Source organism: Acartia tonsa, chromosome 8 (assembly GCF_053477335.1).
Source record: "Acartia tonsa isolate MP-2025a chromosome 8, ASM5347733v1, whole genome shotgun sequence".
NCBI classification, from domain to species: domain Eukaryota; kingdom Metazoa; phylum Arthropoda; class Copepoda; order Calanoida; family Acartiidae; genus Acartia; species Acartia tonsa.
In genome coordinates, this window is record NC_137267.1 from 41,753,826 (window position 1) to 41,777,244 (window position 23,419).

At 32.8% G+C, this 23,419-nt stretch overlaps 1 protein-coding gene across 1 annotated transcript; it reads right to left on the bottom strand.

The window, feature by feature from the left end:
- Nucleotides 1-1,932: 1,932 nt before the first annotated feature.
- Nucleotides 1,933-21,990, bottom strand: LOC145326979 (U-scoloptoxin(01)-Er1a-like). Its single transcript, XM_080170448.1, has 6 exons — nucleotides 21,923-21,990; nucleotides 21,053-21,090; nucleotides 18,769-18,827; nucleotides 13,116-13,155; nucleotides 4,020-4,147; nucleotides 1,933-2,877 (listed from the first exon to the last, which is right to left on the bottom strand). Exons 1-6 carry the CDS (start codon nucleotides 21,972-21,974, stop codon nucleotides 2,811-2,813), a joined length of 384 nt encoding a protein of 127 aa, XP_080026574.1. The 5' UTR covers nucleotides 21,975-21,990; the 3' UTR covers nucleotides 1,933-2,810.
- Between the last annotated feature and the right edge of the window lie 1,429 nt (nucleotides 21,991-23,419).

Below are 23,419 nucleotides of genomic sequence, written 5' to 3' on the forward strand. Positions count from 1 at the left end.
TGTGTACCTAATGTTTTTAAGGCAACGATGGAGATTTTTTTTAGATTTTGGGTACCATAATAATTTACAGTTCAATTCCTCTATTTCTAGCTTTAACAATTTTGTATTGGTTTAAGATAAAAACTAACAACCTAATTAGTCAAAATAATAGTCTTGTTAATTCTCCGAACCCCCCCGGGAGATAAGTATAGCACTATAAAGCCCCCCGGGGAGTTAACGACATGTTGCAAAACTTTGCATGTCATAAATTCACATTAATTTCAATTAAGTTTGCATAGCATATACCAGGATGTGCAAACGTTTTCGCAAAAGTGTCATACTTGCTAAAGTGATAATTCTGCAGATATCCCGAGAGAGAGAGAGGGGAGAATGGGCTGTTTATTATACTAGTCCCCAAAGTTTTATAATAAGTTTTCATATTTGTTGGCCTAACAACTTTGGGTACTTTGAATGAATTTTAATTGGTTGGTTTATTAAGTTGAGTGTCCAAACGTTTGAACCAATAATTGTAATAAAAAAGGGTAATTGTTTGTATAATAACTGGAGATGTACATAAATTTTTCGGAAATTGGATTAAATTCCTTTAGATATTATTCCAGATATCGCATTAGCAAAGATTAAAAAAAATTTTTTATGTGTTTCAAAAAGCAAGTATTTTAAATTTATGTTTGTGTGCAAATTTTTGCAGTTATAATCATTTGCAGAAAAGATTAAACACTATTAGCAAATACCACCTAACTAGCTAAACAAAACAAGGATAACATTATCCATAAAAAGATGATATATCATCTACTATATTTTTTTTATCTAACATTTATCTAATATTTCGAAATTTAGGACAGTTTTACATTCCCTTAAAGTACTAAGCGAGCACAAAAATAAATAGAAAAACAAACGGGTTGGAATATTCCTTCATCCCCCTTATTGTCAATTTTATCATTTAAAAAAAGAGGAAAGGGGTGCTTACTTTCACTTTAAGGTGAAGCACCCTAAACTTGCTTGACTTGTGGTCATACGGACGTTAAAATATTCCATTGTTACAGAGAGGTTTCGCTTCCCATAAAAAAGGTCTATTAATAATTTATGCTCATCTAAAAAAAGTTGCCTCTCACGGATTCATGGCTGGGATCTAAAGGGATAAGACAATTGCCGATAAATTGATGTACATCTCGTTCATCTCAAATGCATCTAAAAGTCCCTGAAAATATTAAGCTAACAAATATGAACATGTTATTATAAAACATTGGGGACTAGTGTATTTAACTGCCCAATATCCCCTCCATCTATGGATTTAATGCGTATTCATTGTTAAGTGGGAACTTCTTTGAAATGCTATTTTAAAATACTAACTATTTTATTCTATTTAGGTTATCTTCATAATAGGTCCCGTGATGGTTTTAGGCTATATCATCTATAGAGTTAAGTCTTTCGGTGGTTTTAAGCTATTTTTCTATCCCCTTTCCAAATAGAGCCCCTATAATCTACTTGCAGCTACGCACCTAGAGACCTCTATAAACATTTAAGGTTTGACTAAAGATTCAATCTTAAAAGTAAAAAAGTTTTTGACTTATATTCCAACATCTTGTGGAGGTTGATGTACTCTTCTGAACTATATTCCATAGAACTATGTGAAGCTTCAATGTAAAGGAGAACCATATATGTATATATACACATAGACATCCTGTTACTTTTATGTGAGCAGCTGTGTATTTTTTATTGCCATTAAGATCTTGCAAAAACCATGTGAGCTCTGTTTTGATTTATAAATAAGATTAATAAAATTCATTTAAAATTAAATAACATTTATTAATAAATAACAAAAATAGTAAATATAACATAAATAGATAAACAAATAATTGCATTTTAAAGACTAGAAATCATTTGAATTTGACTTTAAAGGTTGTATTGATAAAATAATAATTATAAATAAATAATTCATAATACATAATACATGAGAAAATTGGTTTTAAAAAGCTACTCTATAATTGAATTTGTCTGTTTGTCTGTCCGTAAAAATAAGTTTATATTTTTTTGCTGCTTTTTAAGATTACTGCTGATATTTTTTTCAAAGAACATACTGTATACAACTGACTTAGACCATTGGTCTGTTGGTCATTCTACAAAAGTTTCATAATTTTCAATTTTATCTATGATATAATTTTTTTAAATGACTACATAACATTTGCTTTATGACTCATAGATATCCATAATTCAAGATAAAATTTATTGAGATTTTAAAGGCAGATACTTTTAATTATAGAATAGCTTTGCTAAGATAACGATAAAAGAAATAAATAACAAATGAGACTCAAATATTTCAGTCTTAGTCGACTAGGATAAATGCTCTTGAGATTTCTTATGGTTTCAAATAGTAAAATGGTAGAAATGATATTTACAGCTAGGGCATTGAATGAATTAAAGTGTATTAGTAGAGATTATTTTAAAAAAATTTAATAGATCTTTGTTTAATAAATATATGATTCCCTCCCCCCCTACTTGAATATATGGGGGTTATTTTTTGTCAAAGTAATATATGTTGTTTTACTCTTGGCTGGGTTAGTTTATACAAGGTACAGTTTAACCCCGCATGTTTTGGGCCCTGATGGTTTACGACCCACAGGGCTAGCTGGGGCATAATTATTTCTATGTTGATTAAAAAAATAAGATAAACATTAAAAAAATATTATAGACACTTAATCTACTTTCCACAATAATTCATTTTTATACCTTACTGATAATTTACAATTTAGTTAACAAAAAGTGGCATTGTTGATTACAATTATGATAATTTCTGCATATATTTTTTTGCATTAATGCCTTTTCTTTTTCTTTTCCTTGGGAGGGTCTTCTTTGTAGGTTAAATCATTCAAATAATACCTAAAATTTGAAGTTTATTATCGATTTTGCCTAGTAGATCTAGAAATCCTCATTTAAAGATTAGTAAATCTTATTAATAATTTTAAAGACTATGCCAAACAAAAAGACTGTTGAGTCTAAAATGCTTAGACTGCAATTTATTTCATATACATAAATTATAGACTGCATAAATACTGTAGGGTTTATATAAACTGTTTAGAGATACTAGTTTTTTAAGGTAACAACCAAACGGGTGTACGTCTATTACCAACCAATATACAGTGTGTTTTTTTTATGAGAACTTTTTTGAAAGCAATTTTACCCCACTTATAGTTATCAGAATTTAATGATTAATGGCTCATTTTCTTCGTTTTTTAAGGCAATTAATAGAACAACAAAAAAATATTTCAGTTTTTATTTAAAAAGTACAGTATAATCTAAAATTCAAAACTTAGGTGTCAACATCTAAAAATGGTTTTAGTGCATTTTTCTTATGCTCAAATAATCAACCTTTTGCAAGAATGGCTGCTAAACACTTCAAAGTTGAGATATAGAGCTAAAAATGTATACAGATACTATTAGGGACATGTACTAGAACATATTAAAGTTTGAAGGTCATATCTCAACCAGGGAGGGAGTACTGGCCCCTAAAAGTCGACTACAGAAAATCCATTTTTTAAAGAAAAATGCGCTAAAACCATTTTTATATGTTGACACCTAAGTTTTGAAACTTAGATTTTACTGTACTTTTTAAATAAAAACTGAAACATTTTTTTGTTGTTCTATTAATTGCCTTAAAAAACAAAGAAAATAAGCCATTAATCATTAAATTCTGATAACTATAAGTGGGGTAAAATTGCTTTCAAAAAAGTTCTCATAAAAAAAAACACACTGTACATTGAGGATTGGGATATTGGACTATTTTCACACTAGTACCAAAAGTTTTATATCCACATTTATTATTGATTGGCTTAAAAACCTAAATTAAAATTTTATTGGTTGATTTATTAACCAGCAGTATTCAAAGGTTTCAACCAATATTTATATCCTACAGAATGGGTAATTTTATTTATCATCATTGGAGGTTTAAATCAATTTATTGTCAATTGTCTTTTTATCCCTTAAGATCCCTGACCAAAACAGCAATTAAAATGTCGTCTTACCAGTCAGGAGAAGCCTCACAGTTGACATTGTAGTTCCAGTCACAGACGCGGTATTTCTGGTTAAAACTGGTTTCATTGCCGCACATGTACGGGATCCTTCGGCCATCTTCATCACACAGGTGGAATATCTAAAAGAAAAATAAAGAAAAAGCGGGAAAACATACATGTGACAACTATGGACGTACTTACATTTTTAGGACTTGAGTATAGAGTTGCTTCTCTTATAATATTGTACTTTGTTGTCCCAGGAATCAATATACCAAAACTCAGCTCAAACGGATAATTAGATGACATAAGAATTTGTTGTTAAAAAGTAGAAAATTCAACGTGTTTAAAATGGACGTACGGACAATCTGGTAATGATTATAGAGTTGCTACGCTTTCTAAATCGTACCTAACTACTACAGGAATCACCATGCAAAGTTTGAAATCGATAGAACAATTATAACATGCCTAAATTAACGAAAAAAGCTGTACGTACGGACCGACCCTTATTATAGAAAAGCTTCGCTTTTATAAACTGAAATAAATTCTGAGAGGATAATACCGATTTTTAAAACCCAATGTGGGTATTGAAACTTTGTCAAAATTCGTTCATGGGCGTTAGTATTTGTTTGTCTATGTATGAGAGAGGGTGTTTATTATTGTTCTCTAAGAGTTGAAGGGATTTTGCCCAATGTCATATTTTGCTATCTAAAAACACGGAAACCCTGACAAAGATGAACTTTAGATGCAATAGTGCCAGGGACAAGGATTTGCCAACGAAGAAAAAATTATTGTGCCTCCAGATTTTCTACAGGCTAAATTACTATTTCTTTAGGCCATAGTTTTATTTATATCAATTATTAACAGATTTTTGTGCAATATTATGCATTACTAATCGATATATTATTACTTGGATGTTTCACCAGATTTTCATGATACTCGCAGCTAACTAAAGTAACGATACATCCCCTTTACACCATTCCCTCCCCCCCCCCACCTTGATGAACGAACTGACCAATAAATAATGTCCATGTTACCAACCTAAATTAACGTCAAATTTTCCCCTGTATTATATTTATCTTCTATATCATTAGGTTATGCTTGGCTTTAAAACCGGATTTTTTCCCAGGAACCATATCCCTGATCCCTGTAAAGATGTCCTCTCCTCTTATGTGTTGCTGCACGAATTATTTCTGTTGATAGAAAAAGATTAAACACCACACATATCACTTCAAAACAAGAACGGATTTTTTATTCCTGGATCTTACATCAGATTATCATGTACTCTAATAAAGTAAAACTTGTTGCTGGATAAAATAACGATACCCCCCCCCCCCATCTACGTCCTTAACCCATCCCCTCTCCTCCTACTGGAGGAACGAACCAGTAATGATTGTCCATGTTGAAATATTGAAATATTGATCGAATTGGATTCTTCACCCATAATAGCTTATAATAAGCATAGAAAAAAAATAAGATTAAATATTGAACTAAAAACTTTGTTCCTTTATCTCATACCTTTTCTATGACTAAAAAGCTAATTGAATTCACAAGTTAGGACTCATGACCTATATTAACCTTATACAAATTATAACACAATCCTATTTATTTACATTTTGGAAACAGGGATTGGGTAACAGGAAAAAATCTTTGTTCTCCAACTTTTCTCAGTTAAAACTTGTCTATAATCCTCGAGTCAATCGGCGACTAAGGGGCAAGTTTTTTTTTGAAGTTTTACATTCGGATCATGGAAAGAAAACAAAGTCATTCCTAAATTAGGACAGAAGTCACCTTCCTAGGAAGGACATAAGTAGCCTTCCTTAAGTGAGAATTTGTTAGATGAAGGGCATAACATGCCTCCCTTAACAAAGATTTTGCAAGATTGAGGACATAAGTAGCCTCCCTTCACCTCACAAAACCTAGCTTTTTGATCCTTCACATAGCAAAATCTTGCAAAAAATTGGTTTTTGGTCATTCACATAGCAAAATATTGGAAAACTTAGCTTTTCTGTCCTTCACATAGCTAATTCTTGCAAAACATAACAAATTCTTACAAAACATAGCAAATTCTTACAAAACATTGCAAATTCTTACAAAACATAGCAAATTCTTGCAAAACATAGCAAATTCTTACAAAACATAGCAAATTCTTGCAAAACATAGCAAATTCTTACAAAACATAGCAAATTCTTGCAAAACATTGCAAATTCTTACAAAACATAGCAAATTCTTGCAAAACATAGCAAATTCTTGCAAAACATTGCAAATTCTTACAAAACATAGCAAATTCTTGCAAAACATAGCAAATTCTTACAAAACATAGCAAATTCTTGCAAAACAAAGCAAATTCTTACAAAACATAGCAAATTCTTGGAAAACTTAGCTTTTCTGTCCTTCACATAGCTAATTCTTGCAAAACATAACAAATTCTTACAAAAAATAGCAAATTCTTGCAAAACATAGCAAATTCTTACAAAACATAGCAAATTCTTACAAAACATAGCAAATTCTTGCAAAACATAGCAAATTCATACAATGAGGGTCCCAAACTCAAAAACAAATTTTCAGTGCGATCCGACCACCGGTTCTCGAGATACGGTGACCTGGTGTCCTTGGTACCAACGGTAAGATTTGGGAAATGGTTCGAATCCTTAGTAAATTTGGCTAAGTCCAAAAATGTTTTGACACTTAGAATATTTTCGACCTGGTGTCCTCTCAGTAGGTACGCTTGGTGTCACCTGGGTATTTTTTCTTCAAAAATTTGACTAAGTGTCAAAATATTTTTGGACTTGGCCAAATTTACTAAGGATTCGAACCATTTCCCAAATCTTAGAGTCGGTACCAAGGACACCAGGTCACCGTATCTCAAGAACCAGTGGTCGGATCGCGCTGAAAATTCGTCTTTGAGTTTGGGACCCTTATTGCAAGAATTTGCTATGTTTTGTAAGAATTTGCTATGTTTTGCAAGAATTTGCTATGTTTTGTAAGAATTTGCTATGTTTTGCAAGAATTTGCTATGTTTTGTAAGAATTTGCAATGTTTTGCAAGAATTTCCTATGTTTTGTAAGAATTTGCTATGTTTTGCAAGAATTTGCTATGTTTTGTAAGAATTTGCAATGTTTTGCAAGAATTTGCTATGTTTTGTAAGAATTTGCAATGTTTTGCAAGAATTTGCTATGTTTTGCAAGAATTAGCTATGTGAAGGACAGAAAAGCTAAGTTTTCCAAGATTTTTTTTTGTTTTGCAAGAATTTGCTATGTTTTGCAAGAATTTGCTATGTTTTGCAAGAATTTGCTATGTTTTGCAAGAATTTGCTATGTTTTGTAAGAATTTGCTATGTTTTGCAAGAATTTGCTATGTTTTGTAAGAATTTGCAATGTTTTGCAAGAATTTGCTATGTTTTGTAAGAATTTGTTATGTTTTGCAAGAATTAGCTATGTGAAGGACAGAAAAGCTAAGTTTTGCAAGAATTTGCTATGTTTTGCAAGAATTTGCTATGTTTTGCAAGAATTTGCAATGTTTTGCAATAATTTGCAATGTTTTGCAAGAATTTGCTATGTTTTGTAAGAATTTGCTATGTTTTGCAAGAATTAGCTATGTGAAGGACAGAAAAGCTAAGTTTTCCAAGAATTTGCTATGTTTTGCAAGAATTTGCTATGTTTTGCAAGAATTTGCTATGTTTTGCAAGAATTTGCTATGTTTTGCAAGAATTTGCTATGTTTTGTAAGAATTTGCTATGTTTTGCAAGATTTTGCTATGTGAAGGACAGAAAAGCTAAGTTTTCCAAGAATTTGCTATGTTTTGCAAGAATTTGCTATGTGAAGGACAGAAAAGCTAAGTTTTGCAAGAATTTGCTATGTTTTGCAAGAATTTGCTATGTTTTGCAAGAATTTGCTATGTTTTGCAAGAATTTGCTATGTTTTGCAAGAATTTGCTATGTTTTGCAAGAATTTGCTATGTTTTGCAAGAATTTGCTATGTTTTGCAAGAATTTGCTATGTTTTGCAAGATGAAGGACATAAGCAGCCTTCCTAATGTAAGAATTTGTCAGACAAAGGACATAAGTCACCTCCCTTAAGTTAGATTTTGTTAGATGAAGGACATAAGTAGCCTTCCTTAGATCAATTTCCAGTGACTTCTGTCCTAATTAGGAATGACTTTGTTTTCTTTCCATGATCCTTACATTCTAGTGGCAAATCAACAATTATTACTATTAGAATAAATTTATAGTACTAAAAAATCTATCCAAAGCTTTTCTCTTTATAAATAGCGCAGCTACCTTATAACCCCTTCTCCTTCTTTCTGTCCGTCTATATGTACGGCTAGTGGAAATATGTTTTTCTCGACTTCGCCCCAAGAGGTATTGGAAAATCCCTCTCCACTATAATAGTTATTTCTCGTATAGTATTATAAACGGCTTTCCGCGGATATAGAATGTACAATTATAAGATTAAAACTAGTTTTTTTAGCCCCGTGGTGCCAAAGGCACCGGCTAAAAAAACTAGTTTTAATCTTGTGATTGTACATTTCTATATTCGTAGAAAACTGGATATAATACGATGCTAGACATAGTTTTTTCGTATGGATGAGAACCGGTTCCTATCCACCGGATTCGAATGAATACGAGAAAATAGTTTTAAACCTTTCAGCCTCTTGGGGCTTTGCCCAAAGAAGTGATAGGATATATCGCTGTATTCTGTGTGTTTCATGTAATCTGCGTAAATTTTATTTAATACCCTATTTTATACTTCTCAGAAACTGAAGATTACTACAAATTACTTCACAGTAAATGTATTTTTAAAAATTAGATTTAATACCTATATTTGTGACAACCTTTATAACACAGAGACTTTAAATTTTTAACAATTATATTTAATACCTATATTAGCAACAACTTTTAATTCCTAGAAATTTTTGACAATTACATTTAAAAACTATATTTACGACAACCTTCAAAAATAGTTATTTTGCTTTTTTTTGGATTGGGATGGTTGAGTTTGATAAAAAAAAATTTTGAGTTTGGGGTTGCTTATGATGAAAAAATATTTTTAAGTAATGAAAGAATAGTTATTTCTTTCATCGTATTATAAACGGCTTTCCGCGGATATATAATTTTTAGCTCCGAGGTGCCGAAGGCACGGGCTAAAAAAAACTGGTTTTAATCTTATGATTGTACATTTTTATATTCGTAGAAAGCTGGATATAATACGATGCTAGACATAGTTTTTTTGTATGGATGAGAACTAGTTCCTATCCACCGGATTCAAATGAACCCGAGAAAAAATTTTTTATTTGAAAAGAAATAATTATTTTTTTTTTTTTTGGGGGGGGGGTTCATTGGAGCTTTGTGCCAGGTGCGGTGGTGGTTCCCTCATCCCAATTACTGGTTTTTGTTTTCAAAAAAATAAAAATAAAAAAAAATTTGGGGGATTTTTTTTGTTGATTTTTTGGGGGGTGGGGATGTCCCACCCTCCCCCTGAAAAATAGCCTAAAACCACCGCAGGACCTCTAGGCATATTCCCTGAAGAGTAGAGCCCAATCAGTTTAGCAATTACTTTTTGCTTACAAAAAAAGAAAAAAATATGTTATACTGTACGTTTACTGAAAGTTATTCTTGAAACCAAATAAGTATGTTATGCTGTCATTAAATGAAAGTTATTGTTGCAACCATATAAATATGTTATACTGTACATTTACTGAAAGTTATTCTTGAAACCATATAAATATGTTATACTGTACATTTACTGAAAGTTATTCTTGAAACCATATAAATATGTTATACTGTACATTTACTAAAAGTTATTCTTGAAACCATATAAATATGTTATACTGTACATTTACTGAAAGTTATTCTTGAAACCATATAAATATGTTATACTGTACATTTACTGAAAGTTATTCTTGAAACCATATAAATATGTTATACTGTACATTTACTGAAAGTTATTCTTGAAACCATATAAATATGTTATACTGTACATTCACTGAAAGTTATTCTTGAAACCATATAAATATGTTATACTGTGCTGTACATTTACTGAAAGTTATTCTTGAAACCAAATAAATATGTTATGCTGTACATTAAATGAAAGTTATTGTTGCAACCAAATAAATATGTTATGCTGTACATTAAATGAAAGTTCTTGTTGCAACCATATAAATATGTTATTCATAGCACATCTCTTGTCTTGGGATATACAACACTTTAACACTCTAACAAATGTAATAGGACGATTGCATCCGATTGGAATAATATTTCCAGTATGGCTTCGAAACCGATTAATATGTATTGTATTGTATTACTGACAATTTTCCACAAATACTAAAATAAAAATTTTGAAATTAAAATGATTCATAATTAAACTTAAATTTTTGCCCATAATATTTATCTACATTTGCCAATAGCCAATTAAAGGTGTATTGAATTTCACAGTGAAATATACAACACCCAATACACACAAAGACAAACACACACACACACACACACAGAGGCCTTAAAAAAGTAATTCCAAGTCTCAGCACTTACTTTTATGCTCAATATTCAAAGAGACATTCCAAAGAGATGTATGTACATATGCATCTGTTTAAATAACCAAGTTCTTCTTATCATGCAACCAAATATTAGATATATAATAAAGGTTAGAGTATAAATAGAGGGAGGCTTTATTGATACTCAAATGCCTAGTGAATAAGACCAGGTATCTAAAGGTATAAGACAATGGCCGAAAAATTGATTTACATTCCAAATAAGGATACACAAAATTAACCCATCTGTAGATTACAATTAGTGGTTGAAACGTCTAAACACTAATCTTAATGAAGTAACCAATCAGATTATAATAAAAGTCCCCAAAGTTTTTAGGTCAACAAATCAGAAAACATTATTATAATACTTTGAGGACTATCATAATAAACAGTCAGATTTCCCCTCTCTCTCTAATAAAATACCAAAAAATATATTTTTTTTAAAATTTTTGTTTGCCTCTAAACTTTCAGTCAGTCAAAAGTAAGATTTTGTTTGAATTTGTATATTTTCTTTGATGATAACATTTACACTGTCAATCAGGAAGCACTGGAATGTGTCATGTATGACATCATAAAAATATGTCTAAAAAGGAGAGTTGAGAAGTGGGAAAGGAAACCCCTAAAAAAGAGATGGATTTTGACGTATTTTTATGATGTCACACATGACCCTTTCCAGTGATTTGTTAATCAGAATATCAATGTCTAAATATAAGTTTCCTATCTGATAAATAGAACAGGGGATGTCCAATTTCAAGGCTTTTGTTAATCTAACAAGACTTTCTGAATCTTGTTTAAGGCTTATATGACTAATTCTATAGGGGTTAAAGCAAAAAGCGAAAGGCTTAAGTTCTTTTCAATAAATTATTGCATTTTCTCTAAGCCTTTTTTTTCTTTTCAGCGAAACAGCAAAAAATGTTTGCAAATTTTGGCATCAGAAATTTTTTATAACATTATGTATTTGTAATAAATGATTACCAATCTTTAATAATTTATTTGAAACCACCCATAATATATAAAAAAAAAACTTTTGGTTAATTGACTGTTTTCGTAGCAAGGCTGCTTTTTAATTCATTGTGTCTGTCCACCAACGATTTTTATCTGTTTGACATTGTATGCTTATGTCCTTCTTTCCTTTTCTTCTCCTCATTTTTTTTGTCCACCAGACACTTAACTGTTTTATTTTTGTGCATCCCTAGGTATGGATGTTGTCATCCATTATGATTTTCTATACTTTTTTTCCATAGTAGAATGTATGAAACCAAAGAAGAATTCATGATTTACTTCTCCAGAGATGGGTTCTTAAAAAAGAATGCCGCGTTTTTTTCGACATTTTTTTAGACATTGATTGATTGAATGAAGACGATATCGTTATACAGAGTATACAACTTAAGAATTCAAAATTTTAAAATTATTATTTTAGCCATTTGTATAACTAGCTTTTGTTGGTACGGCCTTCATAGAAGAAAAACAAATTATCTTCAATTCATTTTTTCTGCATATTAAATAATGGATCTTTTTAGAGCTGTATTAGACATTATACAAATGACTAAAATAATAATTTTAAAATTTTGAATTCTTAAGTTGTATACTCTGTATAACGATATCGTCTTTGTTCAATCAATCAATGTCTAAAAAATGTCAAAAAAATGCGGCATTCTTTTTTAAGAACCCATCTCAGACCAATAGTAAAATCAATCCTAACAAAAACATCCTACATGTGTCACAAAGTTGTAAAGTGTCATGCTTTGTTGTTGTATCCTCCATCACCGCCCAAGCAGATGCACACGCGCCCAAGAATGCCGCACTCAATTTTGTCGACACAAGTGTTGGCATCATCCAATCAGATTTGATTAATGATTGCGCAAGCAAGGGAAGGAAAGAATGACTTCTCAATGTTGAGTTTATGTGAATACAATAGACATGTTTTTTTTAGATTGGTTTAAATCTTAAAAAAGGTAAATTACTTTTTCTAATCAAGTACTAATGACAAATCATTTTGTGTGAATTCTGCCTTAGAAGCTGGTAAATTTTTGTTGAAAAGAGAGGTTGTAAATTAATTAAAGTCTAAAATTTATAACCTATACTTGCAAAATCTAGACTAAAATTTGTAGACTGACACTCTTTATCTATTAACTCTATAATTTTATTCTTTCTAAAAAGGATATTTTAAATGCTGCTCTATAATTTAGTTATCTAATGTATGCCAGATAAAGACACTCTTTATCTATTAACTCTATTATATGTTTCTCGCCAGACAAAAGACAAGAAACTAACACGTCGATTCATCAATAGTTTTTCACACAATTTCTAGAGAAGGAGGAGACATTGGGCTTATAATTACACTAGGCCCAAAAGTTTTATAGTAAAATTTTCTCATTCGGTGGCCTATCAACTTTGGGGACTTTTAATGAATTTTGATTGATTACTAATTGTGATCTACATAATGGGTAATTGCATCCTCGCACAAAAACTTTAATATTTAATTATGATGTATAGGCAGTAAAAAAAAATTCTGCATCTTTTATACTAAAGTTAAACCCGTGTAGAATAGCTTCACCTTTAAAAAAAAAGATTTGAATGAACTTACCATGCAATCAAACTCCAAATCCGCGTAAAAACCAATAGACCTAAAAATGTAAAAGTTAGAAATTTATCAGGTTTAAAGATAACATGAAACACTTACTTCAATTGTATACATTGTGCAATTCCTCTCTTTTTTAAAATTCCTGTTTTTTTGGCCCATTTATTGCCAACAACATACCCAACCTCCCTTTAATTAAGTTTATACCATACTGCTTAATCATCCTAGCTACCACATTTATATACCCTGAAATTAGCTACGTCTGCTAGAAGTGCACCTATTTTGCGGCATTCTGCCAAACATTAATCGGAGTTAGGTGTACACTGTACATGACTTTAATGTGATTTTTTCTTGTTGTAAAAAAAAACTTTTCTCAAAAAAATTTCCCTGTAAGTGATTCCCAAGGGAAAATAGAATTCCTCTCCAATTATATTAATATTGGAAATCAAAACCAAAGTGAAAACAAACAGAAAAATTGACATAATCGGTTATTTCGCCAATGGGGCACCAATGCCCCTCTCCCCTGAGGACAAATTCGCAAAAAAATGTATTTGTCATGCTAAGGGAGGGAGGGGACATTGAAATTTATATTTCACAGGTACCCAAAGTTTGATAACCACCTTATCTTATTCGTTGGCTTTGGGTACTATTTTGAATTTTGATTGTTGTGTCCAAACCTTTTTACCCAAAAATTTTAAAATATTTTATTCATCTTCATTGGAGATATATATCAAATTATCTTCCGTTGTCGTATCACTTTATATCCTTGCGATATGTGACTTATTTTCAGGTTGAGCTTTGGGTACCTTTATTTCTAGTGTCCAAACTTTTCAACAGATAATTTTAGATGAATTTAGTAGTGCAACGCGATTGCTTTGTAGAAATACGACTCTGCAGAGATTAGAAAATTGGAAATAGTTCCTTTCGTGGCAACACTTCTTAAGGGGCGATTCGTCGTATTTTTAAAATGGCTTTTTATAGGTGATTTTATTTTATTTTAGGTTATATTGGGTTAGGTGATTGTCCCACAGGGTTAGGCCATTAGCCCCGCAGGGGCTAGAAATAGGAGAAAAGCTACTGTGAAAAATACGTTATAATTAAAATGGGGTAGGGGGATATTAGAAGTTTTCTAGCGATATATGTCATCCAACCGGAAAATTTTATTATACATGGAAAACAAGAAAACAAACTAATTTAAGAAGAAGGGTGAATAGTTTATGTTTAAAGTGGTAGCGCAGTAACTTACATTTTTATAATTTTGAAATAATATGTGTTTTGCCTCAAAGTTCTTATAAATAACTGAACCCCTCCCTCCCCCTCTTATTTTATAATTAAATGAAAACAAAGGGCTGAAGTTTTTAAAAATGTTTTTCTAACCCTGCGGGGCTACCAGTATCCAGTACCCAAAATTTACTGAATAAACCTGGCCTAAAGTGATAAACAAAAGTGAAAAACTTCCATCCCCCCCCCCCTTGTTATTTCAATTTATTTTAAAAAAGAGGGAGGAAGGGACCGTTCTTGACTAAGCAATCAAACTAAATATTAACAGCAACTAAACAGAAGCTAACCAAAGATAAATAAAAGGCTTCCCTACAATGCTTCTTTATTTTATAAGAAAAAACTAGTCTTTTTGTGTCGGGGGAGGGGAGAAAGTATTTTTTCTTGCGGGTTGTCACCCCTTTTGTGTATTCATTTACGAATTGCATATTTAGGAGGACCAAATCGGTTCAGCGGTTAGCGAGATCCTTCGCTACAGACAAACAAGCTAACTGCTTTATATAGTAGGATGGAAGACTAATCTTTTTTTGTTGGGGGAGGGGAGAGAGTATTTTTTCCTTGTAGGTTGTCACCTCCTTTGTGTTTGCATTTACTGAAAAGTATAGCCAAATCAGTTCTTTGGTTACCTAGAACTTAACTTCAGACAGGCAGACGGACAATCTTTGTTTTACTTTGTATTTTAGACTAGTGATCAAACCTAAAGCTACTAAATTATCAAACTTTCCTGAAAGGAAAATTCGTTAGGGCCTGCCATTTCGGATATCTAATCCTGCTATATAATTGTAACTAGCGGCTCCACCCCTAACCTGCAGGGGCTTTCTTTGCCCCAAGAGGTTTGATCAACCTAACTTTTCGTATCTTAGATTTAAAAAGAAAATTAAAAAAATTTTTTTTGGGGGGGGGATTTTTTTTTTTTTTTTTTTTTTGGGGGGGGGGGGTATTTTTTATATTTTGTGGGGTGAGGAGTGTCCCACCTCCTAAGAAAATAGCTATAAACCTTACCGGGGCCTATGAGAAGCTACCATGTAAAGGAGAACCCTATTGGTTCAGCGATAAGCAAGATCATTCGGTACAAACAGACAGACAGAGAGACATCGTTCTACTTTGTATTATAGATTACTTGTTGTTTGAATTGAAAATATTTTTACAGCTTTCTACCTATCAATGAAATAAAACCCGTGTATGTTGGTTCGATAACGTATCAATACGTTGTTACTTAGACGGGGGAAACAGTAAAAACAAATCAGTGGGAAAGGAACAGCAAGGGGGATATTTCAACAGAATATAAAACTTTGTTGCATACACTCAAGGTGCCTCTCAAGTACATACTGAACGCCCCCCCCCCCCCTCTTTAAAAAAAGTAATTAACAAATAACATTATACTACTCACTACTGGCTATGCACTTTGGAGGCCTCTAGGAGCACTTAAGGTGGTGGGAGGAGTCACCCCTCACTTTCAAGTAAGACAAAAATTGAGGGGAGTGGGGACTTTTTCTAGAGGTGATTTAAAGTTGCGGTAACCACCCCTAAGATATAAGTTGTATACCTTCTAGGACCCATGAGAAGCTACATTATAAGGGAGAACCATATCGGTTAAGCGCTTAGCGAGATCCTTACCTACAGAAAAATAAAGACTACTACTTTGTATGATAGGATAATGGACAAAAGAAAAAATTATTGTAAATTAGAAAACTATTGTATTGTTATTTACAAATTACAACACATTAGAAGAAAAAATGAAGCTTAAAGTCCTCCATTGTACACCCATATAAAAAAGAGGGATAACATATATATCAGGGCTCGGCAGCCGCGCATTAACCGCGCATAAGCCTCATATTAAAACCCTCCAGTGTGATAAAAAAGATGGATCGTATGCTTGAGAACAGTTTAAGACGAAAAGTTTCAATGAAACGATTTCACTAAGGCTTACACGCGTCTGACGCGCGGCTGCCGAGTCCTGATATTTATGAATGTATGTTTACAAAATTGCACTTCTTAAGATATTTAGAAGAGGGGACATTTTTAAAGACGAAGCTTTTCTGCAACAAGTACTTTGTTTGCCTGTCTATCGACTATCCGCCAATACTATGAAACAGTTGTTAGCTACAGACATTTTTAAATTGTATTTTTTTATTTCATATAGCTTTAATATAAAAATATTTTTAAATGCAAAGCTTTTCTATAATTAGGGTAGGTCCGTCCGTACGTCCGTATGTCACTGATAGTTAGCTCTTATCGTTGATTTAAACAGGTTAGAATTGTCCTATCGCGTCCAAACTTTGCATGATGATTCCTGTAGTAGTTAGGTACAATTAAGAAATCAAGTCTATAATGGTTACTTGAATGTCCGTACGTCCATTTTTTACATGTTGATTTTTAACATTTCCAACGACTAATTTTTATGTGATAAAATTATCCGATTGTTCTGATTTTTGGAAAACTGATTCCTATAACAACGAAATACAATATTATAAGCGAAGCATCTTTATAATCAAGTCCCAAAAAGGTAAGTATATCCTTAAACAATATCCTGTGTTTAAGCAGTTTTTCAACAAATTTACTCACAATCTTCAACTTTTATTATTAATTTATAATTTACTAGCGGCTTCGCCCCTAGCCTCTAGGGGCTTTGTCCCAAGAGGTGATCAAAAAAAAATTGAGGTGAAATTCGTAAAAGGACCAAGGAAATCTTCTGCAAAAAAAATAAAGGACCTAGGAAATCTTCTGCAAAAAAAAATAAAGGACCTAGTAAATCTTCTGCAAAAAAAATTAAAGGACCTAGGAAATCTTCTGAAAAAAAAAAAAAAAAAAAAAAATAGGGGGGGGATTTTTTTGTTTTTTGGGGGGTTGGGGGTGTCCCACCCCCCAAGAAAATAGCCTAAAACCACCACAGGACCAGTAGGTATATACCCTGAAGAGTAGAATCCAATCGGTTCAGTGGTTACCGAGATCTTAAGGGACAGACAGACAGACAGACAGACAGACGGACAGACGGACAGACGGACAGACATCAAGCTACTTTGTATTATAGATATTGTGATTATTCAGTTCTTACACTCTACAAGTGAATATGTCCGTTTGTGCTACCGTTTCATAGCTTCGCTTTTATGGATGATGTCATCCTTGTTTATTTTTAGTATTGGCTTATATTATTAAACTTGCGTTATAAGCAGTGGCGTGCACAGTGAATAACTAGAGGGGTAATAACCATTAGGGGGGGGGGGTGAAAAAAGGGATCGGTGGCCCCACCCAATTTCAACTAAAAGAAAGAAGGGTGTATTCAACCCAACTGCAAGCCACTAGTTCTATGTGGTCAGTATGTTAAATGAAAATTAGCCTTTTCAATGCAATGTCCTGACTGCTGAGCATTGCTATTACTGATGTTGTCATCCTTGTTATAACAATTTATACGTTCTTCAAACTTAGGGGAATCTATATCATTTACATGCAATTGATTTTTGAAAAGCGAAGCTTTTCTATAATAACTGTACTTGTTATTATAGAGATTGTTCTTATCGTCAATTTAGGCATGTTGAATTGTCGTATCGATTTCAAACTTACCTATATTTTTATTGAAAATACGGCGACCATAATATTTAATTTGTTGTAATTATCCTATTTTTCTGATTTTGTAATATATAAAAACAAAGTAGAACGATGTCTGCCTGTCCGTCTGTCTGTCTGTCTGCCTGTCTGAAGCATAAGATCTAAGTAACCAATGCATCGATTGTGCTTAAACTAAAATTTAAAAAAGGGATTCGACTATTTTTTTTTCTTTTTAAATCTAAAATACGAAAAATTAGGTTGATCAAACCTTTTGAGGCATAGGCGTCCAAGGGGGGGGGTAATGGGGCGATTACCCCCCCCCAAACGATTTTGGGGGTGCCGTAGGCACCCCTAAAAATTTTTTTCATTTTACCCCTACCCTGGGGGTGCCGTAGGCACCCCCAACCATTTTGGAGGGGGTATTTACCCCCCCCAACCAATTTTGGGGGGGTAAATACCCCCCCCAAAATAAAAAATCTCTAATAAAAAAAAATTTTGCGCGCTTCGCGCGCATTTTTAATACTATATATTTAATAAAATTTTAATTACCCCCCCAAAAAATTTTACCCCGGGGGTAAATTTTGGGGGGGGTAAACTAAATTTACCCCTGCCAACAGATTTCAGGGGGGGTAATTACCCCCCCCAAGCAAATTTTACCCCCGGGGTAAAAATTTTGGGGGGGGTAAAAAAAATTTGCTGCGCGCTTCGCGCGCCATTTTACCCCCCCCTTACAAAAATGTTACCCCCCCCAAAATAAAAAGCTTGGACGCCCCTGTTTTGAGGCAAAGCATCTAGAGGCTAGGGGCGAAGAGGATGAATGAAAAGAGTAACTAACCTTCCAGTGCAGTCAAAATTAAATGTAACATTCACAGGAAAGTCTACCCAACGTTTCATCTAAAACAAATAGTTGAAATTAATATTATGTAAAGATGTTTTTTTTTTTTTAATAATTTTTTTTTTTGGGGGGGGGGGGGGGGCGGGTAATTTTTTTACGGGGGCTTCGCCCTATTGTGCGTAGGGGTACTCCCATTCCCTTTATTCAGTAAATTACACTGGTACCAAAAGTTTATTAACAACAAGAAAACAAAAATTTTAGGCGCTATTGAATTTGAGTGTCCAAACTTACAAAAGAAGGGGTAATTTTGTTTATCATCATTGGGGTTGTTCAATTTATCTTCTATTGTCATTTCCCTTTAGAACCCTGTTAAGAATGTTGATATGTGAAAAAGATTGAGAAGATGGAACTATTTCTTTTCCTTTTTTGGATACCGTGTACTGTCATTATAAACAGGGGTCGGAGGGAGGGGACATTGGGCTGTTTATAACACTAGTCCCCAAAGTTTTATAGTAATGTTTTTTATTAGTTGGCTTAGCAACTTTGGGGGCTTTTATAAAATTTTGATTGGTCTATTCATTAAGATTAGTGTCTAAACATTTCAACCACTAATTGTAATCTAGGGAAGGGGTAATTTTGTTTATCATGATTGGGGTATGCACATAAATTTATTGGCTGACCATTGTCTTATCCCTTTAGTTCCCTGCATTATAAAGGTACAACAATAGAGGTACAAATTACTAAGATATGTTTTATCAGAAGAAGATCTATTTTGCCTTTAACTTTTCCGTCGTTAAGATTAATCCTCCATAGATTTAAACAAAATCAAAACCTCATATAAAAGTAACAGAATGCCTATCTGTGTGTCTGTCTGTCTGTGTGTACAGAAGGATCTCGCTGAACCGATATGGGTCAGCCTTGCGTAGGTCCTGGGAAGGTCTACAACTATTTTGGGGGAGATTACCACCATCCTCCAAAGATAAGAAATCCACTCTAGAAAAAAAGGCTCAAAACGAATTTTCTCACTTTCTCTTTTAAAATAAAATTAAAATGGGGAGGGGATGACTTATTCTTCTCCCTCACCCAACCTTAAGTGTCCCTAGAGGCCTCTAGAGGCGAAGCCGCTAATATTAAATAACGCAAATAACAATTTAAGAGAAGCAGCGACTCTAAAATATTTTTATCTTGCAGCTCTGAAGTGAGCACAAAGGCACAATGCGTTTAGGACAATGGACGATAAATTTATCTTTTTACTATTTCTGGTCCTAACCAGTGTTATTCTGGAAAAGAAAGGGTTGTAAATCTAAAATAAGCAAAATATATACGAAGGAATCTCAAGGGGTAAGATAAATAAAGATTAATTGATATAAAGCCCAAATAATGATAAAAAAAACTAACCCTTCTGTGTAGATTAACATTATTGGTTTAAAAGTCTGGACACTGCTAGTTTAGAACCAACCAATCATAATTTGATAAAAGTACCCATAGTTTTTGAGTAACCGAATATAATAACATTGTTATAAGATTTTGGGTACCAGTGTAATTTAAAACCCAGTGTCCTCTCCCTTCCTGCTAAAATGAGTCACCATAGGGCTATAAACATTTAAATGCATGAAACCCAAATTTAACCAATACCAGGATAACAAAACCAAGAAAATCGCAGCTAAAAGTTATTTAAAGCGAGAATAAATATCATTTCAGCGTTTTGTCGTCAAAATAACAATCTTAAAAATATTCCAGAAGCTGAAGTAGCGATGCACAAATAAAATTAAGGATGGACAAATGTACATACAATGTGATATGACTTTTGTAGCAAGACTGACAGACTGGGTCCATGGATGCTCTTTGAAACGGTCATAATCACAAAATCACCCTGGGAAATATCTAAAGCTCATCTGAAAGGTACAGCTTATTTGAACCAGCAATTTCTGAGATCTTATTCTGTAGACAAAAAAAATTATATTTTATATTATACTAGTTCCCTCTAGGGAGATCGAAGGAAAATAGCCTGAAACCACCCAAAAACATTTTTGAAGCTTCAATGAAAATTACAATTAATTTGGTCAACCAGTTTCCGAGATGTTTAGCTTTAGCTAAAAAATCTTTTTATATACTAGTGACTGTGGCCCTTGCACCAAGGGGCTCTGTATTCTAAAGCCATCTCAAGACTTGAACGTAAAATTAGAAAAATTGCTTAATTGGTTCAGTAGTTTTCAAAATCTTAAGCTGCAGACACAAAACCTTACTACTAGGATTAAACGTGTTGATGAACAACAAATCTTACCCTGTGGTGTGGATTATCAAAATTGAAGGAAATTACACCTAGAAAAATATTTCATTTTTAGTATTTTTGTATACGTGAAAACAATTTTTGGATCAACTGCAGTTCACGGTATTATATTCCTGGTAACGAATATTTCCAAAAATCAATGAATTTTAAATTCTGCTAGCTGCCAAACGGCTGAACGTACATATCACGCCCGCACACTGTTTTAAGCGACATACGAAGGCCTACAAATAATATGGAATAGCCAAAAATCAATTATGCATAATTATCTCGCAGTGCAGAGAAATGCGCGAAAAAGACCTATTTTACGCGTTTTTTCTTGCATCATTGGATCTTGGATATTCCAGATTATTTGTAGGCCTTCTTATGCCGCTTAATATGCTGTGCGGGTATGATCTGTACGTTCAGCCGTTGAGCAGCCTTTAAAATTAATTGATTTTTGGAAATTTTCGTTACCAGGAATATTTTACCGTGAACTGCAGTTGATCCAGATTTTTTAACAATTTCAATTTATTAGATTCTTTATACGTTTTTCTTAAGGAGTGGAGTTTAGATTTTTCCCCTGTGGGGAGCCCTAAGCCTACTGGGCTACCCAGTACGCATCTACAGACATGATTAACCAACACTAAAGACTATCGCATCTGATTAAAGACAGCTTTCCGCGGAGAGTCCAAAGAAAAATTAACTAGTTTAGAGGCACCGCAGGGCCGAATTAGTGGGCAAACCAAACCTTTATTGTTAATATCATTATTCAATACAATACATCATTTTTCAGTATGGCTTAGAACCGGTTCTAATCCAGCGGATATTAATCGGTTTCCAGGCCATACTGGAAAGAAGTTTATCCACTGCGAAAACCAATTTTACCTAATAGTAAAACTCCGGATAATAAAGAGCTTACAAATATCTTATGTAACATTGTTCGATGTGAAATCATTTCTGAAAATTAAATCATTTTTAAATCTAAGGGAGTTGTATAATTCAAAGATCTAAATCTGCCATAAAAATTGTTCAAAAATTAAAATAGAGGGGAGGGAGTTAAATAACTGTATTTCTGTGGACCCTGTGCCGACTTTTAATTGGGTCTTGGAATATTAGCCAATAGCGTCGTTAAGATTAACCAAGTCAAGTCGTTACAAAAAAGCGGAAATAAATTTTCTAGCAGACGAAAAAGGACCCCATCATTGGATACAGGTAGTTGTCTGGGTGATACATTTATACTTATACATTTATTGTTCATGGAAACGTAAATTTTAGTCCACATTAATTTATTATTGGCATAGACCTTTGTTCTTACAGGACTATTTAAGTTAGGTTTTGACTCAGGAAAGCCCCACAATTTTTAAACCAAATTCAAATCATAAAGATACCTATTCCTTTTATTATTGAAAAAAAGTCTTCTTATTTACCAAAACCTTATTCAACTTTTAAAACCGAAAAATATTTTTGTAATATTTTCATAATAATTCGTGTTAGCTAAAAATGTTTACAAAAGTGCTTACAACCTTTTACATGTCTTACAAACAAAAGCAAAAAGATGTCTGTCTGAACGTTTAACACAGCAAGAAAAAGTCTGAGCATAAAAGCATCCAAAAGGGGCACCACATACACTTTTTATCAAAGCTCACGACTCATTGGAATGGTTTTAGATATACTGAAGTAACATGTAGCCTAGTGCGAAAAAACGTATATGAATATGCATGTACATATACAAATATGTATGCGTAGATATCAGGGAAGAAGGGGATAATGGGCTGTTTATTACACTAGTCCCCAAATTTTTATAATAACATTTTCTTATTCGTTGGCTTAAAAACTTTTATTGCATTTAGATTGGTTGGTTCATTAAGTTTAGTGGCCAACCGTTTCAACCACTAATACAGAATAAGTAATTTCATGTATCATTGTTGGGAATGTAGACCACCCATTGTCTTATCCCTTTAGATCCCTGTATTTAAGTAATGTTGAAGTATATGCAGGAAAGAGGAAAATACCTTATTAATTTGGGTATCATCATTGGGGATGTACATCAATTTATCGACCATTTTCTTATCCCTTTAGATCCCTGCATAAACAAATATGCATATATGTACATGATATATGTGTGAGTGTGTGTGGATGTACAAATTTGTGTGAGCTAAAAATTGTTTCACAAGGATCACTTTTGTGTACTGAGATATTTTTGTGTTTTTACACTACAAAATGTATGAGAAGTAACATTTACAAAAGAAACATAATGTCTTTTTGTTTGTAGGTTAAGATCTTGCTAACCACTTGAATGACATGGTTCATGGTTACAGTGAAGCTTTTTATAGGTCCATAGAATGTTTTTACTATTTTGGAGAAAGATACCTCCACCCAACT

Bases quoted from the DNA above. Each gene is read 5' to 3' on its own strand.
- LOC145326979 (XM_080170448.1), bottom strand. From the start codon at position 21,974: ATGTTACATAAGATATTTGTAAGCTCTTTATTATCCGGAGTTTTACTA. The intron at 18,828-21,052 runs GTAAGATTTGTT...TATTTGTTTTAG, and splicing joins TTGATAATCCACACCACAGG to ATGAAACGTTGGGTAGACTT. The intron at 13,156-18,768 runs GTTAGTTACTCT...TTACATTTTTAG, and splicing joins AATTTTGACTGCACTGGAAG to GTCTATTGGTTTTTACGCGG.